The sequence below is a fragment of the Lepidochelys kempii genome, chromosome 1 (genome assembly GCF_965140285.1).
Source record: "Lepidochelys kempii isolate rLepKem1 chromosome 1, rLepKem1.hap1, whole genome shotgun sequence".
NCBI lineage: Eukaryota > Metazoa > Chordata > Testudines > Cheloniidae > Lepidochelys > Lepidochelys kempii.
Window position 1 is genome coordinate 252,785,465 of NC_136380.1, and position 19,178 is coordinate 252,804,642.

Genomic DNA, 19,178 nt, shown 5'->3' on the forward strand with positions numbered 1-19,178 from the left:
AACCCCTGTTCAGAAGTGGCTAAAGTTTAAATGACTGGCACAGCATTTACAGATACAAAAGGTAGTCCACATGAGACCTGGAAGTGGTGTTTTTATTGGGGGCTCAAACGCCAGGTACAGAGAATGTGTGGGCACTTTAAAATGTAAAAACCCTTTGTTATATCTTTACAGCAATTTGCTTTAGTGTTCATGGGTATTTTTCTAAGCATTAAAAAGGGATAAAAAAAATCAAGTGTTAGGCCAAATGAGACATGCAGAATAAGTGAGAGAGGAAGGAGGGAACTGGGGAAGGCTTCTGTTCATATGCAGTGTAGTTGTAGCTGTTGGTCCCAGGATATTATTCTTCCTCCCCTGGTTCTCTGTGCTTCCTTCCCCGGCTTTCATTTGCTTTCCCAGGGTAGCAGAAAACTGACAAGTGGTCAACACTGTGATCCATTTTCATTTCAGCTCTGCTTTACTGCAGTTCGACTTACCCTGTGCGGAATACAGCAGGTGACATTCAAGTTACCAACACACGCTGACAATGGATTGATACCACAAATACTTTGTGAATAGACTCATGTCATTGACCATACACTGGTTTTTAAAGAGAATGCCATAGTCGTCCCTCACCCCCACCACTTCTCATAGTGGAATTGCCACTTTTTACAGCTTCTTAGGGTTGGGTCTTTTTCTGATTTTCAGCAGTTTATGTAAATTATGGCTTATCTTTTTAGGAAGAAAAATGGCCTTTTTTTTTGTGTTTAAGAAATGGTTCTTGGGTTGTGTAAAAAAAAACTGTCCCCTTTCCAGTATTGCTGACATTGCAGTTTATAGGGCCCACTGCAAGAAGGAGAGATCAGCCCTCCCCCTAAGCAGCCTGATCCTGAATGGGGCTGATCATCCACAATGAAAACTGCAGGTGCTCAGCACCTCTCAGGATTAGGCCTGGCTTGCTGAGTCAGCACAAGACTGCAGAGTCCCAAGTGGTCACTTGATGTTGTTCGTGACTGCAGTTGGATTAAAACAGGTGGAAATTGTGCAACATAAGGTTATCTTGCCTTACGATCTGTGAAAGGAAGCACATCTTAAGTAATGGACCTTTGAAAAATGAACAGAAAATTCAACTTTAAACAGCACATTCAGTCAGGATAAAGTGAAGACTTTGATATCTGTACATACTCTACATTTCTTTGCATCCATTTTTCTAATTGCTTTGTAATCCGCTGGTGCTTCCATTCTGTCATATTAGCCACAATTACACCAGGGTTAAAGGAGCAAGTGCTGGGGCTGATGCCAAGGTCTCTAATTGTTTGCTTCCGGTAGTCCAGATATCCCATGTATGTGTTCTAGAGAGAAGGAAAATTATATATATCTCTACTATAAATCTAATTTATGTCTAGATATACTTAGATGCAGCTGAATCTACCTCATGCACATGCAGAATACATAGGCATTGAACAATAAGCTCTGAGAACTTGATTTCTAGATGATTATTACCTGCCTTGACTTCAGTGTGAGGCACAAGGCTAAAGGACAGGATATTCTAATCATTATGTGTTAGTGATATTTCCATGGGAGTCCTACAGGGCTTTGTCTTTTGACCCACTCCTCTTCTCCCTTTACACCTTACTCTAGGTGATCTAGCGTAAGACCAGTGTGGTTATCGTAAGGCTACTGGACTTTAATGGCAGTTGCAGATGTTCCGTACCACTCAGGATTTGGTTTTCAAACGATATCTTTTGAGCAGCCCACAAAGTTCAACCCTCACTCCCTCTCAGTTAACAGAAAGTCTAATATCAATCCTATCAATACTCTCTTCTAAATATGTTGCACATGTGACCTACCAAAACAAGAAGAGTTTAGTAAAATACAAAACATACTGCAAAAGAATCAGGAGACAGTGCATCTTAAGATGATTACAGGAAACAATTCCCCTTACTAAACTATGTATCTAAATCCAAATACTACACTTTACCCTGAGAAAACTTTCATTTTGGGATGAAGAAAATCATGTTAAATCTGTAGGTAAAAAATCCATCAACAATCTGAATTTAAAACTAACATCTTACCTGCATTCCTACACTTCTCACCATTTCATGAGTAGAAGGCAAATCACAGTCGTCTGAAAAAGCTGCAGCATGGCCTGGATCTAGCTTTGTGTCATACAGTTCCTGGATGTCACCTGATAATACAGAATTGGGAGTCTAAGAATGGTTTTGTTTCATTGCCATGTATCTGTCCTTTGAGCTGTTTAGGACAATATCTGTTCTCAGTTACACTGGTACAACCCTATCAATGTCAAGGGATTGCTTGGATGTAAGGCAGGCAGAATTTTGCTCTGTGGGCATTAGTTTCAAACATAGGTCCTGTAACTGGAAGTCAAAATCCTACATTTGCATGTATTCATCTATACTTAAGGTGCCTACATGCGGATTTGAAGGTCCAAACATGAGCTGTAGCCTGGGTGCACAGATGTGCATGTCCGTACCTTGCCTCTGGATGGGGGACTGTGTTCCTTTCCCCTTACATCCCACTTTGGTTACCTGGGATTTTGTTCAGGGGAGCAGATTTTCTTCTTAGGGCATTATTTCGCTATATCTTATTAAGATACTAGGCCTCGCTGCTTGAAAAGTGGGCTCACAATATCCATAGACTAACTCCAGCAGCTAAAATGTTCACAGTGCTCCTGGCTATACCAGTGATGAAGTAAATCTGTTTTGATTTGCTAGGGACCCCAAATAGAGCAATATTAGCATGAGGTAATCCAAATCCTGGAAATGAGCAGGAACTGCATCATCTTGTAGGGGCAACGCACCAGTTTGTTTGAAAACCTGAAATAGGATTCATGTCCCACAATGGGACAGTGTTTGAATTGAAGGGACACTGTTAACCTATTTATGGTTCAAAATTGACCTACCTTAAAATTGTTATGCTCTGGGAAGGAATTTCCTCTAGATTCTAAACAGCTTCTGTTTTGTGAGATGTAAAACAAAACAACAAGAAAATCAAAAGCAATGCTTTTGGTGTGACACACCAAAATTCAGTGTGTGAACCTCTTGTTGCTTTGCAGAAAGCACGTAGCTAACAAATACTATTTCTATAGAGCTAAATCCTGAAATCCATATTCAGTGTTTCCTCTGCAAAACTCCTATTAATTTCAAAGGGAGATTTGACTAGGCAAAGACTTCAGAATTTGTTCCACAGTTAATATTCCTGCTAATATTATTGATAATAAAAAAGGCAGAGATGTTGACTCCATTGGAAAGGTGTATGCAAGTGAGGGGGAAATCTATTTTTTCCCCAAATAGTATAAGGTGGAAGAAATTGCATCATCAAGCTTATCGAAAGGGAAGGGAAGGCAAAGAAAACAAATCCAACTTTAAAAAGTGATCAACAGTGCCCTTTTAAGTGCTGCTGCTCTGAAATCTACATCTGAAGGCAAGAAAAACTGCACAAAAGCTGTTGGAAACAAAATGAACCAAAAACTCTTTGCTGTTGTAATTCCCCTGACTTCAAAGGTGTTACTCCAGAGATTAATTTGACCCAATGTCCTTGGACGCTCTACTGCATATGGATTTCATAAGGTTTAATTAATTAACATTTGCAAAGTTACTTCTGAGATCCTTGGATGAAAGGTGCTATAAAATAACAGGGATGTGGAAGAATGCTGAAGGGGAAAAAAAGACAAAACAAGAGAAGACATCAACACTAGCAGGAAGAAAGAACAGAGAAAGTGGCAAAGAAAGGAATGAACAGACTGAGAAATCCACCTGACGAAGATAACTCTGCCTCTACTTAGCTTTTGCTGTATGGATGTGGAGGAATTTTCCAGCATTTGAATTGTTTCCTGATTTGTCTTTATCAACCATAAGATACAGTATCAATGAGCCTGATTCTGTGAGGTGCTGAGTGCCCTTAGGTTCCATTGATATAAATAGGAATTGAGGGTGCTCAGAGCAACAGGATCCAGGGTCTTTTACAACCTGATCTGAGTAAATTCTTCTCTCTCAAGAATAAGCAGTTATTTGGGGTAAGGATGGGGGGATTGAAGGTCATCTTCACATCTACCAAACAAAATAGGAAACGTCGAGTCCGTCTGTTTAGAGAGGAGTATCGCGGCCTGTTCTAGTGAAACCATGCTTCTTGAAATTGCCTCGTACACTCATGCACAGCAACTGATCAGATGCCATAAACACTGAAAGTCACCCACACACCGACGATCAGGATCAAATATCCAAAAGTAGAAATTGGCCCTTTGCTTTTCCTTTGTTAAATACTATGTAAGGGGGAGTGTGAAGCTGTCATAAGTGCAGCACTCCAGACAACATCCTCAATTTCCTGGTGAGCATTAAAGCAGCTGAATTTCCTGCGGCAAACTTCTGCTACATTCCAAGAATTTTTGGATGACAGCTTACCTTGCACAATCACATCATCATCCAAATATATGACTTTCTCGTGTTTGTGGATAAGCAGGGGGAGATAATATCGAACGAAGTTCAGCTGTTAAAAAAAAACAATCAAAATGACAGACGGTAAGTGGCACAATGGCTTAATGCAGTCATCTTGAATGTCTTTTTCAGGATTCAAATGTGACTTAGTCACCTCATCACTGTATATTGTCCAACGACCATTTACTGATTGCCACAATTTTGAACTTGCCTCCATATTTTCTTTAAGACAATGTCGTCCTGGCCCCACTGAAGTCAATGGGAAATTCCTCCCAATGACTTCAGAGGGGCCAAGCTTTCACTCAACAACTTTGTAAATATTAACTACAGATTCTCTGTCAAATGTTGGGATTATGCTAAAGCACACGGGGTCCATATTCTTCCTTAGTATAACTCAGATGAAGTCAATGGTGACACAACAGGCGTGCATCTGACTCACAATGCCACAAGATAATGTTAGAGACGCCCCAGGAGATCACCTTTCTCCCTGTCTCAGACTTAGTCTGCTTACATTCAGAGATTTGTCCTGCCACTTTAATTTTAAAAATACAATAGGCCAAGTGGTCAGTATTTATTCACAGTGGCCCAGATCTAGGTTTGCCAACTTTCTAATCACACAAAACTGAACTCCTGTGTCCCACTCCTTCGCTGAGGCCCCACCCCCACTCGCTCCATCCCCCCTCCTTCTGTTGCTCACTTTCACTGGGCTGGGGCAGGGGGTTGGGGTGTGGGAGGCGGTGAGGGCTCTGTCTGGGGGTGCAGGCGGGGGTTCCAGGCGGTCGAGAGGTTCAGAGCGTGGGAGGGGCTGTGGGCTCTAGCTAGGGGTGGAGCTGTGGATGAGGGGTTTGGGGCACAGGAGGGGGCTCCAGGGGGTGAGGGCTGGGGAGGAGGGTTTTGGGGTACAGGAGGGGGCTCTAGACTGGAGCAGGGTGCTGGGGTGCAGGGTGTGTGTGCGGGAGGGGGTGAGGGCTCCAGCTGGGGGTGCAGCTCTGTGGTGGGGTTGGGGTGGAGTGGGGGTCCCAGCGGTGCTTACCGTGGCGCCGAGGAAGCCTGCCTTAGCCCTGGGCCCCTGGCGTGCCACCAACCGGACTTTTAACGGCCTGGTCGGCAGTGCCGATCAAAGCCACCAGGGTCACTTTTTGACCAGGCGTTCTGGTCGAAAACCAGACACGTGGCAACCCTACCCAGATCTTCCACTGCAGGGTAGCAGCTTTTCACAGCACTCTCAGCACAAAGCGTTCCTAAAGGCAGCACAGCCAACCACAGGAGAATCACCCCAGCATAAGGGATTCCACCAGTGGCACATAGCAAATCCTATACTTCACACGGTACCTACTGTGGGAGCAGGGGGCATTGCAGAGGAAAAGAGTGTAGCGAGGGTTGCCAGTTTTGGCTGGAGGTTTCTTCACACGACATAATCTTTAATTGAAGATTCATCTTTAATTCCTGGGAAACTCCAGGACAATACTGGAGGGTTGGCAACGCTAGAAAGGGGACAAGTTTGCAGCTTCCTTGCATTTTAGCAGTTCTTGTCTTCCACATCAGTCACTAGCAGTTGCAGGCAGCCAGTGGAATTTAGAGTAGCTTTCAGGCTCTAAATTATGCTGGGAGGGAATCACTAGCCCACAACATAGTCAGCTCAGGGTTGCAGCTGAGTTTAAGTTCTTAAAGTTATAATAATAAGCCCCAGGGTTAAGCTCCCAAACTGACAACATCCCCATGCAAGAAGATGGGCAAATTAGCAGGGACTTTGCTGCAATGATCTCCTCTCTTTGAGTAATGTCTCAACATTTAATTGTTGGTTTCTTCTCTGAGTGATATGTAAGAAAAAAAATGTAATCCTCTGTTAGGAGTTATAGTCTCGGAGGGCAAGGCAGTAAGAGTGATTATTTTGATTACATCTCTACAAAAGTGTTATTTTTATGGATCTCTAAAGTGCTAGTTAAGCTTGGTTTCCCCGCTGGCCAGCCCAAGTATATGGCCTGGCCAAGATTTAACCCAGGTCAGACCAGGATTTAATCAAGTCAGGTCATCCACAAGGAAGGATGTCCTACAGCATATAAAGGGGGTTGTACCTCAGGAGATAGAGCAGGAGAGCAACAATGTGGAGTAGAAGCACTTGCCACAGGAGGAATGCTAGTCTAATAAGAAAACCATCCAACATTACCACCAACTGGTGTGGTGCCTCTAATACCCCTGTGGTTCTGTATAAAGGGGCAGAGCACAAAGAAGATTTGAAGTCTTCAATGTGCATTAAAATCTTGGAGACTATGACAGCTCTGTTTTGGTGATATGTGTGGTATGTGCTTACTCACAGGCTGGAGTAACTCAGGGCGTGATGCATCTGGTCTTATTTTTCCTTTTAGTACCATAGGGTTGAACTCCACAATTTTATACTTTATTTCTTTCAATTTGGTATTTTCAATCCATCTTCTGAGATGAAAGAGAAATGATAAAAGTGTGTTACAGAAAACCACAGAGATCTTCAGTATCAAATGTCAGAGTGCTTAATGGCACATGCCCTGACTATATTTAAGACTACTGGTTTTAAAACAAAACACAAAAAACTTTCAATGAAAAAAAAATACAATTTTTTGTATTTTTTTCACAACTTTTTACTTCATTCTGTGACCAGCTCTGTACGAGATTCTCTTCTTGAGCCTCATCTTGACAGGTATTTGCACCGTTTAATGATCTTCCAGACCTGGGTTCGAGTCCCTGCTCCACCACAGACTTCCTGAGTCATCCTGGGCAAGTCACTTATTCTCTCTGGCCCAGTTCCTCCAAGGTACTTAGCTTTGGTCTACACTGGGGGGGAAGGGGGGAGTCGATCTAAGTTACGCAACTTCAGCTATATGAATAACGTAGCTGAAGTCGACGTACTTAGATCTACTTACTGTGGTGTCTTCACTGCAGTAGGTTGACTGCTGATGCTCCCCCATCAACTCTGCCTGCGCTTCTCGCTCCGGTGGAGTACCAGAGTTGATGGGAGGGCACTAGGTGGTCGATTTATCACTTCTTCACTAGACACGATAAATCAACCCGCTGGATCGATCGCTCTGGAGGTAAGTGTACACATGCCCTCTGACTGCTACCTTCCATTGATTTTAAAGGAAGTTAGAAGCCCAAATACTTTTGAGGCTCTGGACCGCAGTTCCTTATGTGTAAAATGGTGTTAACAGGGCTTTTCTACCTCACAGATGTGTTGGGAGCACAAATACATTAAAGAATGTAAAGAAACTATAGTAATGAAGGCTATATAAAAGTGCTAAAGAGAGAGACTCCTGAATGAGTTTGTTTCTTCATTGAGATGGCCCCTACACTGATGGACTCATTCCTCTTTGGTATGCACCTGGGTTCAATCCACCCCACTTTAAACAATATCTACAACTTTGTATGACCATGGTTGGACCCCATATCTATAACCTTTACCTCTCCTTTTTTCTGTGTTAGCCCCACTCTCTCTGTTGTTCGCCTCTGAAGTTGAAGGCGCAGCCCTGAATACGGAGCGGTGCAAAGCCAGAGGGAAGGATTGTGCAGGAGAAACACACACACTGTACCATCTTGCAGCATGGCCTCCCTTCTACCACTAGTTGGTGCAGGGCTGGCTTAGATTAGTCCCCTTTTGGGGTGGCTGGTGCCCCTAGCAAGCAGCAGTCCCTGTACCCAGGGGACTGCAGGATCTGTGACTGTGATGGCCTTTGCACAGCAGGGAGGAATGACTCCCTGGGCCCTGCCCCAATCCCTGTGCACCCATGCAAAGCCCAGTAACAATCTGGCCCTAACTAAGCAGCAGAATGAATCGGTTTTGGTAAATCCCGTTACCGGATATGTGGAATTGTGTTCTTTAGGCCAACGATGTAGAACAAAACATTAGCATCCGTGTTGCTGTAGATGCTGCTGATTGCTGCTACAGCTGCGCCCATTCTACCCGTAGCAGCACATATCACCACTGGAATTTCTTCTTCCATCTCCTCGGGACTCTCCAAATCAACTGCATATAGCAAAAACCCAAATTATTGTACAGAATTCAGCACCATCTTATACCAGACCTAGTCTCTGAATTGTATAAACTAGAAACAGAGCAAAAGTGTGACAGCACTCAGGAAGCTGCTAAGGGGTGAAGAGCTGGGGAACGCGATTAGCAGTACTGCGATTGGTGCACATAAATACCAAAATAAACACCAAGGCTAAGTCTACACTAAAAGAGCTTTACTGATTAGGAATGCACCGAGATACGCCACCATCAAAGCTCTTCTTGTGTGGATGCAGCTGTGCATTGTACATTATAATCACCTCCCACCAGTTAAACAAGCTATAACTTCTAAAAACACGGGTTTCCCGATATAACTGTGTCCACACAAGGGGCTTCTGCCAACACACCTTTGTTGCTCAAGAATCACACCTTTTCACACCCTGACTTATGCCAGCAGAAGTCCGTAGTTTAGACCTGGATTAAGATCTGAAGCCTTTCACCCCTAACATCTGGTCTGCACTTAAAAGTTTTACTGGTATAACTATGTCATTTAGGAGTGTGATTTTTTTAATCAACATAGTTATACTAGTAAAATCCCTAGTGTGAAAGCAGTTATACCCTATAAAAGTGACTTATACTGGTACAGTTTATTCCCTACATTTTACACCAGGATAACTGCACTCAGTACAGTTAAAGCAGAAAAACTTTCTAGTGTAGACAAGTCCTTAGTTAGTGGTTGGCTGGCTCAGGTTGGTTATTACCTGTTGCCGCTGTTTGATAGCCTGTTGGAAATGAACTAGTGGTCTCAATCTATTCCCAAGCAGGCAGATTCCCATCATTAAAAAACATCCTCACAGTTGTTACCAATTGACTTCTCCGTTAGTCTCTGCAAAAGTTGAGAATGTGACCCAAATCCCATTGACGTCAATGGAAGAATTCTCATTGGCCTCAAGGAGAGTTGGATCAAGCCCTGAATCACAATGGATATTCTTAGCCACTACTGACCTGGTATTACTCAAATCAGCTGATCTAGAAATGAACAGTTCTGGGTCCTAGATTACATCAAAATAACACAAGCGATTCTGTTATAAATTCCTATTTATCCTACAGCAGGAACAGAAACCAGAATAAAATAATGGAATAGAATAAAATAATGAGCTACTTACTTGTTTCATTATTTAATGTAGATGGCACCTTGTGAACTTTATTAAACAGAATGACACAGATGGTCAAAACAAGTAGGAATAATAAGATCTGATTAACTGAAATAAAGAGGACAAAGGTTAGTATAAAAATTAATGCTAATTGTTCATATATCTGTATTTTTATTTTACCAGCTACATGACTGCCATTTACTGTATTTCTGTATTTGTTTTGAAAATCTCATTTGCCATTTGACTGAATTAAAAACAGAAACTGCTTGTAACATTTATTTAGAAATTCGCACTGTAGCCTGTGTCCAGTATAATCAGGACTCTGTAGTCAGTTCTTTCCAGATGTTTTGGTTTTCAAGGATGTTCTGATTGCAAGTACTTCCAAAATAGGAAAACTGTGAAATCGTTAAGCCTCTTATTCAACGGCTACTTACCCTAGGAAAATTGCCTGTTGCTGAAAATGGTTGGCAGCCATAGGTTCTATCCCAATTTTCTCCTTAACTATTGTTGAAAATGATTTTAACTGCTTTTGTAGATGAGAGAAATCCATTTTCATCATAGTTACAGAAAGCAAGATACAGGCTTGGTGGGGAATGGTCTCAAACACACTTTCTATAGTGGTGCTGCAAACTGTTTCCATCCCCAGAGTGGGATATTATCTACTTCATACCAATATGAGTATCCTCTGTCCCACACAGAATGCTGGTTCAGCCACCTTTGTGATTCTGACCTCACAGTTCTTCTACCCCTCAAAAAATACACTCTATGGCCCAAACATGGGTAGGGCTAGGTGGGCAGAGGGAGCAGTGGGCAGGTGGGGGACAGGATGCTGTCCATCATCCCCAGCAGTCATTGCTTGGAAAAGGTAATACAGCCTGCCGTATATGTGGTAATAAGTACTATATTCAGTAATAACTCCTTGCAGAATCAGGTCCTAAGCTAAGGAGGAACTGACAACACAGGGAGGGGGATGAAAGTGGAAGGACGAGGAAGAGAACATAATTATGAGGTCACTTGGAAGTCTAATACACATATCTAGAGGGTAACGAAAAAGTGCACCATTTTTCTTTGTTTGTATAACTGAATGTACTGATTTTAAAATGTGTAAAAGACGTATAAAAAGACGTAAACTGATTTTGGAACTTTTTTTCTGGCTACCCTGTGGTCCTCTAGTTGCCATAGGATTTCAGAATTAACACTACCTGTCCCTTTCCTTTATCTCAAACCTCTTTGGGTAGACCTTCAAACAGTGAAGCATGTCAATGAACTAGTTCAGCTATTCAAGGTCTATTTGAGGATAACTCTAAAAGCATTACAAAAATAAACTCGGCATGCCACAGAAACTGTGCATGTTCCAAATATTTGTAAAGGTATAAATATTTTGATTCAAGTACTTTACTTAGCAAAATCAAAGCATACAAAAAGCAAATGCCTTACTCTATATTTGGATTTTTCACCTTCTACCAGAGTCTGTCTTGGACTGAATGCTTAAGCAATCTAACATAAATCACCCCTGACTGAGAAGGATGTTACTGGAAAGGCTAAAGGTAAATCATCATCATCAATGAACTTGCTGAACGTCATCTTCAATTCTATTTTGTTAGTTATGTAGCATCATAAATGTTCTCAGAATGGGCAAAATATACAAAAAACATAGAATACAGAATTCTGCCCTCAGTTACACCTGTAAAAATCTTTTGAGCGGGATTGTCAGCTGGTGTAAATTAGCATAGCTCAAGAATGTCAGTGGAGGTATCCTTGTTTACACCAGCTGAGGATCTCACCCATTAACTTCAGTGGGGTTGCATGGATCTAGTGAGGGCACAGTCTGACCCACTTTAGCTTGATCCTGAGGGGTTTTGAGAACCCTGAATCCCATTGGGCCAAATCCTAACTATGGTGCTGAGCATCTACCAGAGCTCTGCAGGAAAGCTAAGCTCAGCACCCGAAGGCATTAATTGTGTCTTGAATATGGAGCCCTCCTCCTCAGTAGTGGCCACAGAGCTGCTCCATAGCCAAAAAGATCCATCCATTCCCCCAGAGGCAGAATTCCAGGAATCCATCCCCTCTGCTATATTGGTAAGTGATGTCAAGTGGGAGGCAGTGCCTCTCAAGATGTTCCTGCTTGGGGGATGGAGAGCAGCTTACTGACAACAAGGGAAGCAAGTGGCCTACGGAACCAACTGATAGCATCACAACAGAGCTGTTAGCCAAGCAAGCAAAGGACTTGTCCACATTGAGGGTCGCCATGTTCCAAGAAAACTGGAATTTGGGAGCTAGCATAGCCCCTTCAAACTCCCAACCATCCACTTTTTGGAAGGCTCAGAGTGAGCCCCAGTCCCTGGATTGCTCTGTCTCACTCTTGCATACTGCTTTATGCGGTTTAATATTGCCTCAACACTGCAGTAGCTTCCATGGCTCCTCCATGGGGAAGACAGAAGGATCAGGTTCTGCAAACGGGTATAGGAGGAGGTGGAATTGCTTACATGCAAGAGCTTCTATAACTCCACCGGACCTAACTGTGAACCTGATGAGAAGCCATTCTACAGCCTCACTGTTCTCAGTGTCAATCAGGCCAACACAGAGTGGCACCTCTCAAGATTTTCTCCATTGATTCAAATTCAGAACGGATGCGCAAGATGATGCAAGTTACACATCGATGAGCAGATATAAGACAGTCTACATTTGTATAATTTCCACACCGAAGACTGGAAGAGAGGCAGGTCATAGGAAAACACATAGAAGGAAAATGTTAAACTAGCCTCTTCCACACATTTTAAATTTACTCCCCTTGAGATCTATTACCAGACACTCAGTATATAAATTACATCAGTTTAGACTCACCCACTTTTACTAACTTCTAATTTACACCACATTACACTTCATTTATGAATCTGGCCTATTAACTTCAATGGAATGTGCAGGTGCTAAGCATGTGTCAGGATTAGATGCTGTCATTATAGCCTTTAATACAGCAAAGCACGTGAGTATTCCCATTGACTTCAATGGGGTTAAGCACATGCTTAAGCTTTGCTGATCAGGGAAGGGGTTACTCATCATAAAGTTAGGAATGGTTTAAGTGCTTTGCAGAATTGGAGTAATAAATTAGCATGCAACGCTCCTATACAATCTCCTGTAAAATTTTTACATGATCTTTATCTAGCTGTTCAAAAAAATATGTGAATCAAATTGATACTGAAATGTTCTGAATCTTTCTTACTTTTCCTTAACAGAGCCATATGTTCCTTTGGTTAAGAACTGTGATCTGTAATCCAAAAAAAAAAAAAAAAGAGAGAGAGAAAGAGAGAAGTTATAAACACAGTGATGAATATTTCTTTAGTATTTTATGGGTTCAGTTTTGCACCATTAGTTTTGCCTTTGACTTGAATGGAAGCAAGATTGGATCCTAACATTGAAAAGCTTTTCATGGAAACATATTACATTTGCAATGTTTTGGGCAACCATTTATGACTTTATATAATCCAGAAATTAAAACGCAAAAATGTTTTAAATACGTGAACCAGTTTCAAAGCTATATAACTATAGTGAAACAAGTAATGTTTTGATAAACTCAGTACAGTCACTTATATCAGCAATACATACATTTTATAACACAGATTTTTTTCTTAATGTAAAACAGAAAATAAAACACATCCAAATATACAATGTGTTTACAAAATGCATCTGTAGGTATTTTAATCTGTTGAAATTATCCTTGACTCCTCATACAGCAGAACAACAAATGTAAACACCATAATGCCATTTCTAGATCTTGTTATAATCAAACACACAGCAACATAGATATTGCCATATTAAATCAGATAAAGGATCTATCTAGCCTAGAATCCTGTCTCTGTCTTGGGCTGTGTCTGCACTGACAATTTTAGGGAACTCTTCCACCACTGCGATAACATCAGTGTAATTTCACAGGTAACAGCAACCAGGGGACAGCATAATTCAACAGGTCTTAGCAACAAGGGGAGAGCGTTGGTGTGGACTGGCCACGAGCGTTTTAACCACATCATCTATAGCACTGGAGCAACTAGAAGTTTCCTTAAAACTGTAATTGTCGTCAAGAGCTGAAAGTGGTCAGTATCAGATGCCTCTGAGGAAAGTATTAAATCCCCTTAATGGACATTTATGGAAAAATCCCACATTTACTTATATTTTGGAAGCCAAATTACCTTTTTCTTTGTACTTTAGGGAGTACAAATTTAGAAAATCTTAATAGTAAAAATCAGATTATGATTTATTTTTAAATTTATGGGTCCAAATTCAGACCTGTCACAACTCCCACTGATTTTAATGATGGGCTCATCATACAGATGTTGTGTTGCATCATTTAAAAAAACATAATATTACTTATTTTGTTTCTTCTCTGGACATAGGCCTTTAAAAAAATCCCTTGTAAACCGTTCTTTTTAAAAATAAAATACCCCGCTAGGCACACATTTGGAAACAAAAAGGATGAATTAGTTTGACACTCCTGCAAGGGCTCTGATGACAACAGTTTGTTGTGTACCAGGAGCACAGCCAAGGCCTTTCTCCTGTCCCTAGTAAGAGCTGCCTTTGGTGCTAGCCAGTCCACATTCCTCATGCTCCCAAGCACAGCTAGCCTTCTGGCCCCTCTACTACACCTATGGAGGGTCAGTCATAACCTGGAGCAATATGTTTAAGGGGAATTTCTTTTTACATTCCAGTCTCCTGAGGCTGGTAAACCTATGAAAGCAAACTGAAAGGTCAGGAAACAAGTTATTGAAGACATGAGATGAGATATCAAAAATTAAAACCAACAAGAACTACACAGCACCACAGGCTAAAAAGAAAACAATGTACGCTTGTGACATTTCTCCCTCTAGCAATGTAGCTATTCATGGCATCTCAACCCCCTTTTTCCATATTTTCATGTCTGGAGATACAGATATTATGTTTGTTATTTTTAAATATAATTCATTTTGATTAATTGAGAAGGGAGAGGAGGCTAGAGTGGAATGAATTCTTGAAAGCTGAGTCACAAAATACAGTTATGTCTTATTGGTTAATTCTGAGTTTACGAAAGATCTCGAGTCAGTCTCCAATTTTGATTGACAAGTTAAATTCTAAACAGAACACATAAACAGAACAGTCTGTATGCATGTAAATATTGTGACTGGTTTGAAAAAAACAGATTAATAAACATAGTGTAAGGTAATTGTTATCTTAGGGCTAAATTCTTACCAGATCTGCACAGTTTATCTAGACTCCAATATTCTGCTCTCTCCATATGCACAGAACCCCCTTGATTTACATATGTAAGTAGATCAGGCGATCAGTCAAGAGAAGAGCTTTGCCTTTAGAAATCTCCTCTCTTGTGCACAGAACACAAAATATTTTTTCCTTTCTAGTCTGGAAATTTGAATCAGTAATTTTTGTAAGTGGACAAAATTCTCACTCCTGGGGTGAAATCCTGGCCTCACTGAAATCAATGGCAGTTTTGACATTGATTTCAATAGGACCAGGATGTCACTCTTGCAATTAGAATTTGTCCCAAACTGTAAATGTAACTTGCAGTCACTACGATGTGCAGCTGGCCTGTCAGAACCCTACACTAGCTCCAGAAATAATTAAAGCACTCCGAATCACTCCAAGTTTTTAATCTTTAAAATCCAAACCTAGAAAGACTCACATATAATAAAAGTTTTAGTTCAATATTTGAAAAGATTCTTAATATCAGTGGCCTGCATTTTGTAGCTTTTGAAGAAAGAAATGAACACGACTTGTTACTCTGCAAACATTTACCCCTAGTTTTCCTAAACGCGGATTACTGGAATCTGACGTCTCTAGACACAATTGCCAGATCATATAACAAAATGAGGGGCGGCAGCAGGGAAAGCTGCACATGAAACAGTGACATTACTGTTTAGATATTTCCTGCTTAATTAGTCTTTACCTTTCAAACGCAGCACAGCACTCACGGCTTCTTTCTCCAGAAGAATTACAAGGCGACAACACTCGGTTCCTAGCTCACCCAAAACTGCAAGTACTCATGCCAAAACTGCCGTGCCCATGACTCCCCTTGGAAATCCTAGGTACATGAGCCTTAAAGGGCCACAGTAATGCTTTTAAATTGGGAATCCTTTTTCAAATCCTTCAAGTGTACTTTGGAGAGGTGCTGGTTTTTCTTTCCTTTTTCTGCCTCTGAGAAGCTGCTCAGAATCCAGACATTGCACTGACGGAGTGAAAGAGCCCCATAAACCACTTCCAGATGTGCTGAATGATGCAGCCCCAGATCTGGCAAACTCCCCTCAGATCCTCCTCCGGCAGATTGCAAATAAATCCCATAGGAAACAAAAGTCCAGATGGGGGAAAAAGCAAATACCTCCAGAAGCAACTTCAACAATCACATGGTCTCGAGTTACATCTTTATTTAATTGTTATTTTTGGTAATCATGAAGAGATAACTATTGGTAAGCAAGAATCAAGTAAGAAGAATGGGCACAAATCCAATGTATTAACATAATACATGACTATTGTGAACACTAATATGACATCAATAAGTATATTAATTCTTAGAAAATACTCACAATTAAGGACAGCATGATATGTGTCTTTAACAATCGCTGTGGATTAAAGGTATTAGGCTGGCTTTTTTCTTAGCATCCTTATTGACAGGTTACATTTAAAAAGAAAAATAAACCAATTGTAATCTCAATAACAGCAAAGCCTGAACATTTGCAGTGAAATTTCTCCCCCGCCTCCCGCCAATGAAATCAATGGCAAAAATCTTATTGACTTCAACAGGGCCAGGCTTTTACCCTTGGAATTTTGCTGGAATCTTTAGTACTGATACTTTGCCACTGGACTACTGTAACAGAAACAATTTATTTTTATTTTTTGGATTACGGATTTTTTCTATTGTTTTATCACAGTTTCTATTACAGTCAAGCTCAAGATGTAAAAATGTAATGTGGATTTCAAACGTGCTAACATTTTCAAAAGCGTTCACATCCATGATGTTGGTTTGTCTCTTTATAAAACTAGGGGACATTTACAAAATTCAGCTCTGAATGAGGGTTGTGATTTTGAACTCTGTCCCTCCCAAATCTTGGGGAAGTTATGGAATGGGGGTTTGGTTTGAACAAAAAGGGAATTTGGAATGTCAAAAGTGATTACTATATGTGGATATACCTTCCCTCCTGACACCCTCTTTGAACCTTTTCTTACTCTTTTTTCCATGTCTATTTCCATGCCACCTCTTGTGCTTGGAATTTCCTCCCTCCCCTTGTACCAGTCAAATGCCCTTTCCCCATTAAAATATTTTCTTTACAATAAAACCATGGGGCTTTCAGGAGGAAGTATTGAAAGAAGTATCATACTATACTACTATTCTATACCAGTAGCATCATACTGTACATACTATTCTAAACTCTTTTTAAAGTATTAATACAGCTTGAGACAAAACGCAAGATTTTAGGGAGCCTCTGAAGATAGAATTTTTTAATTTCCAGGCAACAAACTAAAGGTATATGTAAACTTAAAGCACTACCGAGGCACAGCTGTAATCCGTAGATGTAGACGCTATCTATGCTGACGGGAGGGGTTCTCCAGTCAGTGGAAATAACCCAGATCCCCGAGAGGCAGTAGCTAGGTCAACAGAAGAATTCAACCTAGTGCTGTTTACATCGGGGGTTAGGTCGGCTTAACTACACCTCTCAGGGGAGTGGATTTTTCACACCCCTGAGAGAGGTAGCTATGCCCCTATAAATTTCTCATGTAGATCAGCCCTAGGTGGCTGATTACCCATGAAGTGAGCACATTGGGCAGCAGGGCAGGAAGGCTGGGCCCTGCTCTGCTTCAAGCATTTGCCCTGACCTGGAAGTTTTTTGAGGAAATGTATCCGGAGTGGCTGAAAAACTTCAGCCATTTGGGCCAAACAGCAGAGGGTCATGAGGTCAGGCACCTGGGCCTTTCCCATGGGAGGGCAGAGCATGGCAGAGCCAGAGGGGACCAATCCATGCCACAGAGAAGCTGGTCTCTGAGCCCCTTCCCCACTCACCAGAAGCGCTTGCAGTTGGGGACAGAATATTCCCCTGACTCAAAACACCCCTCCCTGCCCTGACTGATCTGTGGCCAGGCTCCTTCCCAGGCGGGGCAAGGGAGCTGAGCACAGAGGGAAAAGCCTCCCCCGACACTGCCTGCCAGGGGAACAGCAGCCGGAGCTCTGCCCCACACCTGGGGACAGCAGGCAGCTGGGGAGTCCCAGGCCCCCTCCTCCCAATGACCAAGTGTTCAGGTCCCCCCGTGATGTCTGACCCTCACTTAGTGGGAGGGGCTGCTGAGGAGCCCCCAGGATCACGTCACCCATATCCCCTCATGGCCAGTGTAGTATCCCCCCCAAAAAACCCACGTCAGAATTTGCTACCTCTCCACCAACGAGAAAGGCAAGATGTAGCAAATTGTGACAGAGGAGCAAAAGAACATCTCTACTGGTAGCACAATCCGTCAGACAGCAATTTAGCGCAGGGGTGGCCGACCAGTGGCTCCAGAGCCACAGGCGGCTCTTCAGAAGTTAATATGCGGCTCCTTGTATAGGCACCGACTCCAGGCTGGAGCTACAGGTGCCAACTTTCCAATGTGACGGGGATGCTCATTACTCAACCGTTGGCTCTGCCATGGGCCCTACCCCCACTCCACCCCTTCCCACCCCATCCCGAGCCTGCCATGCCCTCGCTCCTCCCCCCTCCCCCCCAGAGCCTCCTGCATGCCACAAAACAGCTGATCAGGAGGTGTGGGGAGGGAGGGGGAGGCGATGATCGGGTGGGAGGTGCTGGGAGCGGGGGTGGGTGAGAGCTGATGGAGGGCTGCTGACGTATTACTGTTGCTCTTTGGCAATGTACATTGGTAAATTCTAGCTCCTTCTCAGGCTCAGGTTGGCCACCGCAGGTTTAGTATAATGTTACAAACTGCTACAGTCATAATTTGCTACTTCCCACCTTTCCCATCCTCAAATCCAGTGGTAGCAAATTAATGGATGTGGTTACACTTGGCACAATTTGATACCTCTCACCCTTCCCTGTCCTTTGGTCCATGGGTAGAAAATTATGATGGACAGGGGTACACTTGTCAGAAATTACTCTCTCTAGCTTTGCCCATCCTCTGCTCTAGAGATAGAAAATTGTGATGAATGGGGATACACCTGATACAATTTGCTAACTCTTACCCTTCCCCATCTCCTGATCGGGGGTAGTAAATTGTGATGGTTAGGGGGACACCCATCACAATTTACTGCCATTGTGAAATCTCTGTTTTACATTTGGACACAAATAAAGAAAGGTATTTTTATAATTTGGAAAAGCATTCTACAGAGTTAAACCACAAGTCTATTATATGTTAAATCTTGAATGAAGGTATTGTATTTTCTTTATTAGTCTCTTTCCAGTGTAGATTAGAAACTGAATGGCTTACAGTAAACAAACATTTAATGTACACAAAACATTTAAACTATTGTAAAACATTGTGAACAGTATTTGAAATACTTAACGAATACATTTTAAACACAAGCTATCAGGTGGAAAATCCACTATTGTTCCTTATACAAACTTCGCCTCTGCCCCCTTTGTCACTGTTACACACATTGAT

The 19,178-nt window shown here is 42.0% G+C and overlaps 1 protein-coding gene across 2 annotated transcripts in view; it reads right to left on the bottom strand.

Annotated features, from left to right (window-relative positions):
* The window catches only part of GLT8D2 (glycosyltransferase 8 domain containing 2), a 39,066-nt gene that overhangs the window by 2,389 nt on the left and 17,499 nt on the right, over window positions 1–19,178 (bottom strand). Inside the window, exons 1-8 of one of the 2 annotated variants that reach the window (XM_073323791.1) lie at window positions 15,490–15,726; window positions 12,781–12,825; window positions 9,573–9,668; window positions 8,256–8,424; window positions 6,746–6,863; window positions 4,398–4,482; window positions 2,052–2,164; window positions 1,162–1,328 (exon numbers count right to left, since the gene is read on the bottom strand). In XM_073323791.1, coding sequence (XP_073179892.1) covers window positions 1,162–1,328; window positions 2,052–2,164; window positions 4,398–4,482; window positions 6,746–6,863; window positions 8,256–8,424; window positions 9,573–9,668; window positions 12,781–12,799 — 767 coding nt within the window. In that variant the 5' untranslated portion in view covers window positions 12,800–12,825; window positions 15,490–15,726. Of the gene's footprint in view, window positions 1–1,161; window positions 1,329–2,051; window positions 2,165–4,397; window positions 4,483–6,745; window positions 6,864–8,255; window positions 8,425–9,572; window positions 9,669–12,780; window positions 12,826–15,489; window positions 15,727–19,178 lie in introns of those variants that run through there. The other variant, XM_078850544.1, reaches the window with a different exon arrangement.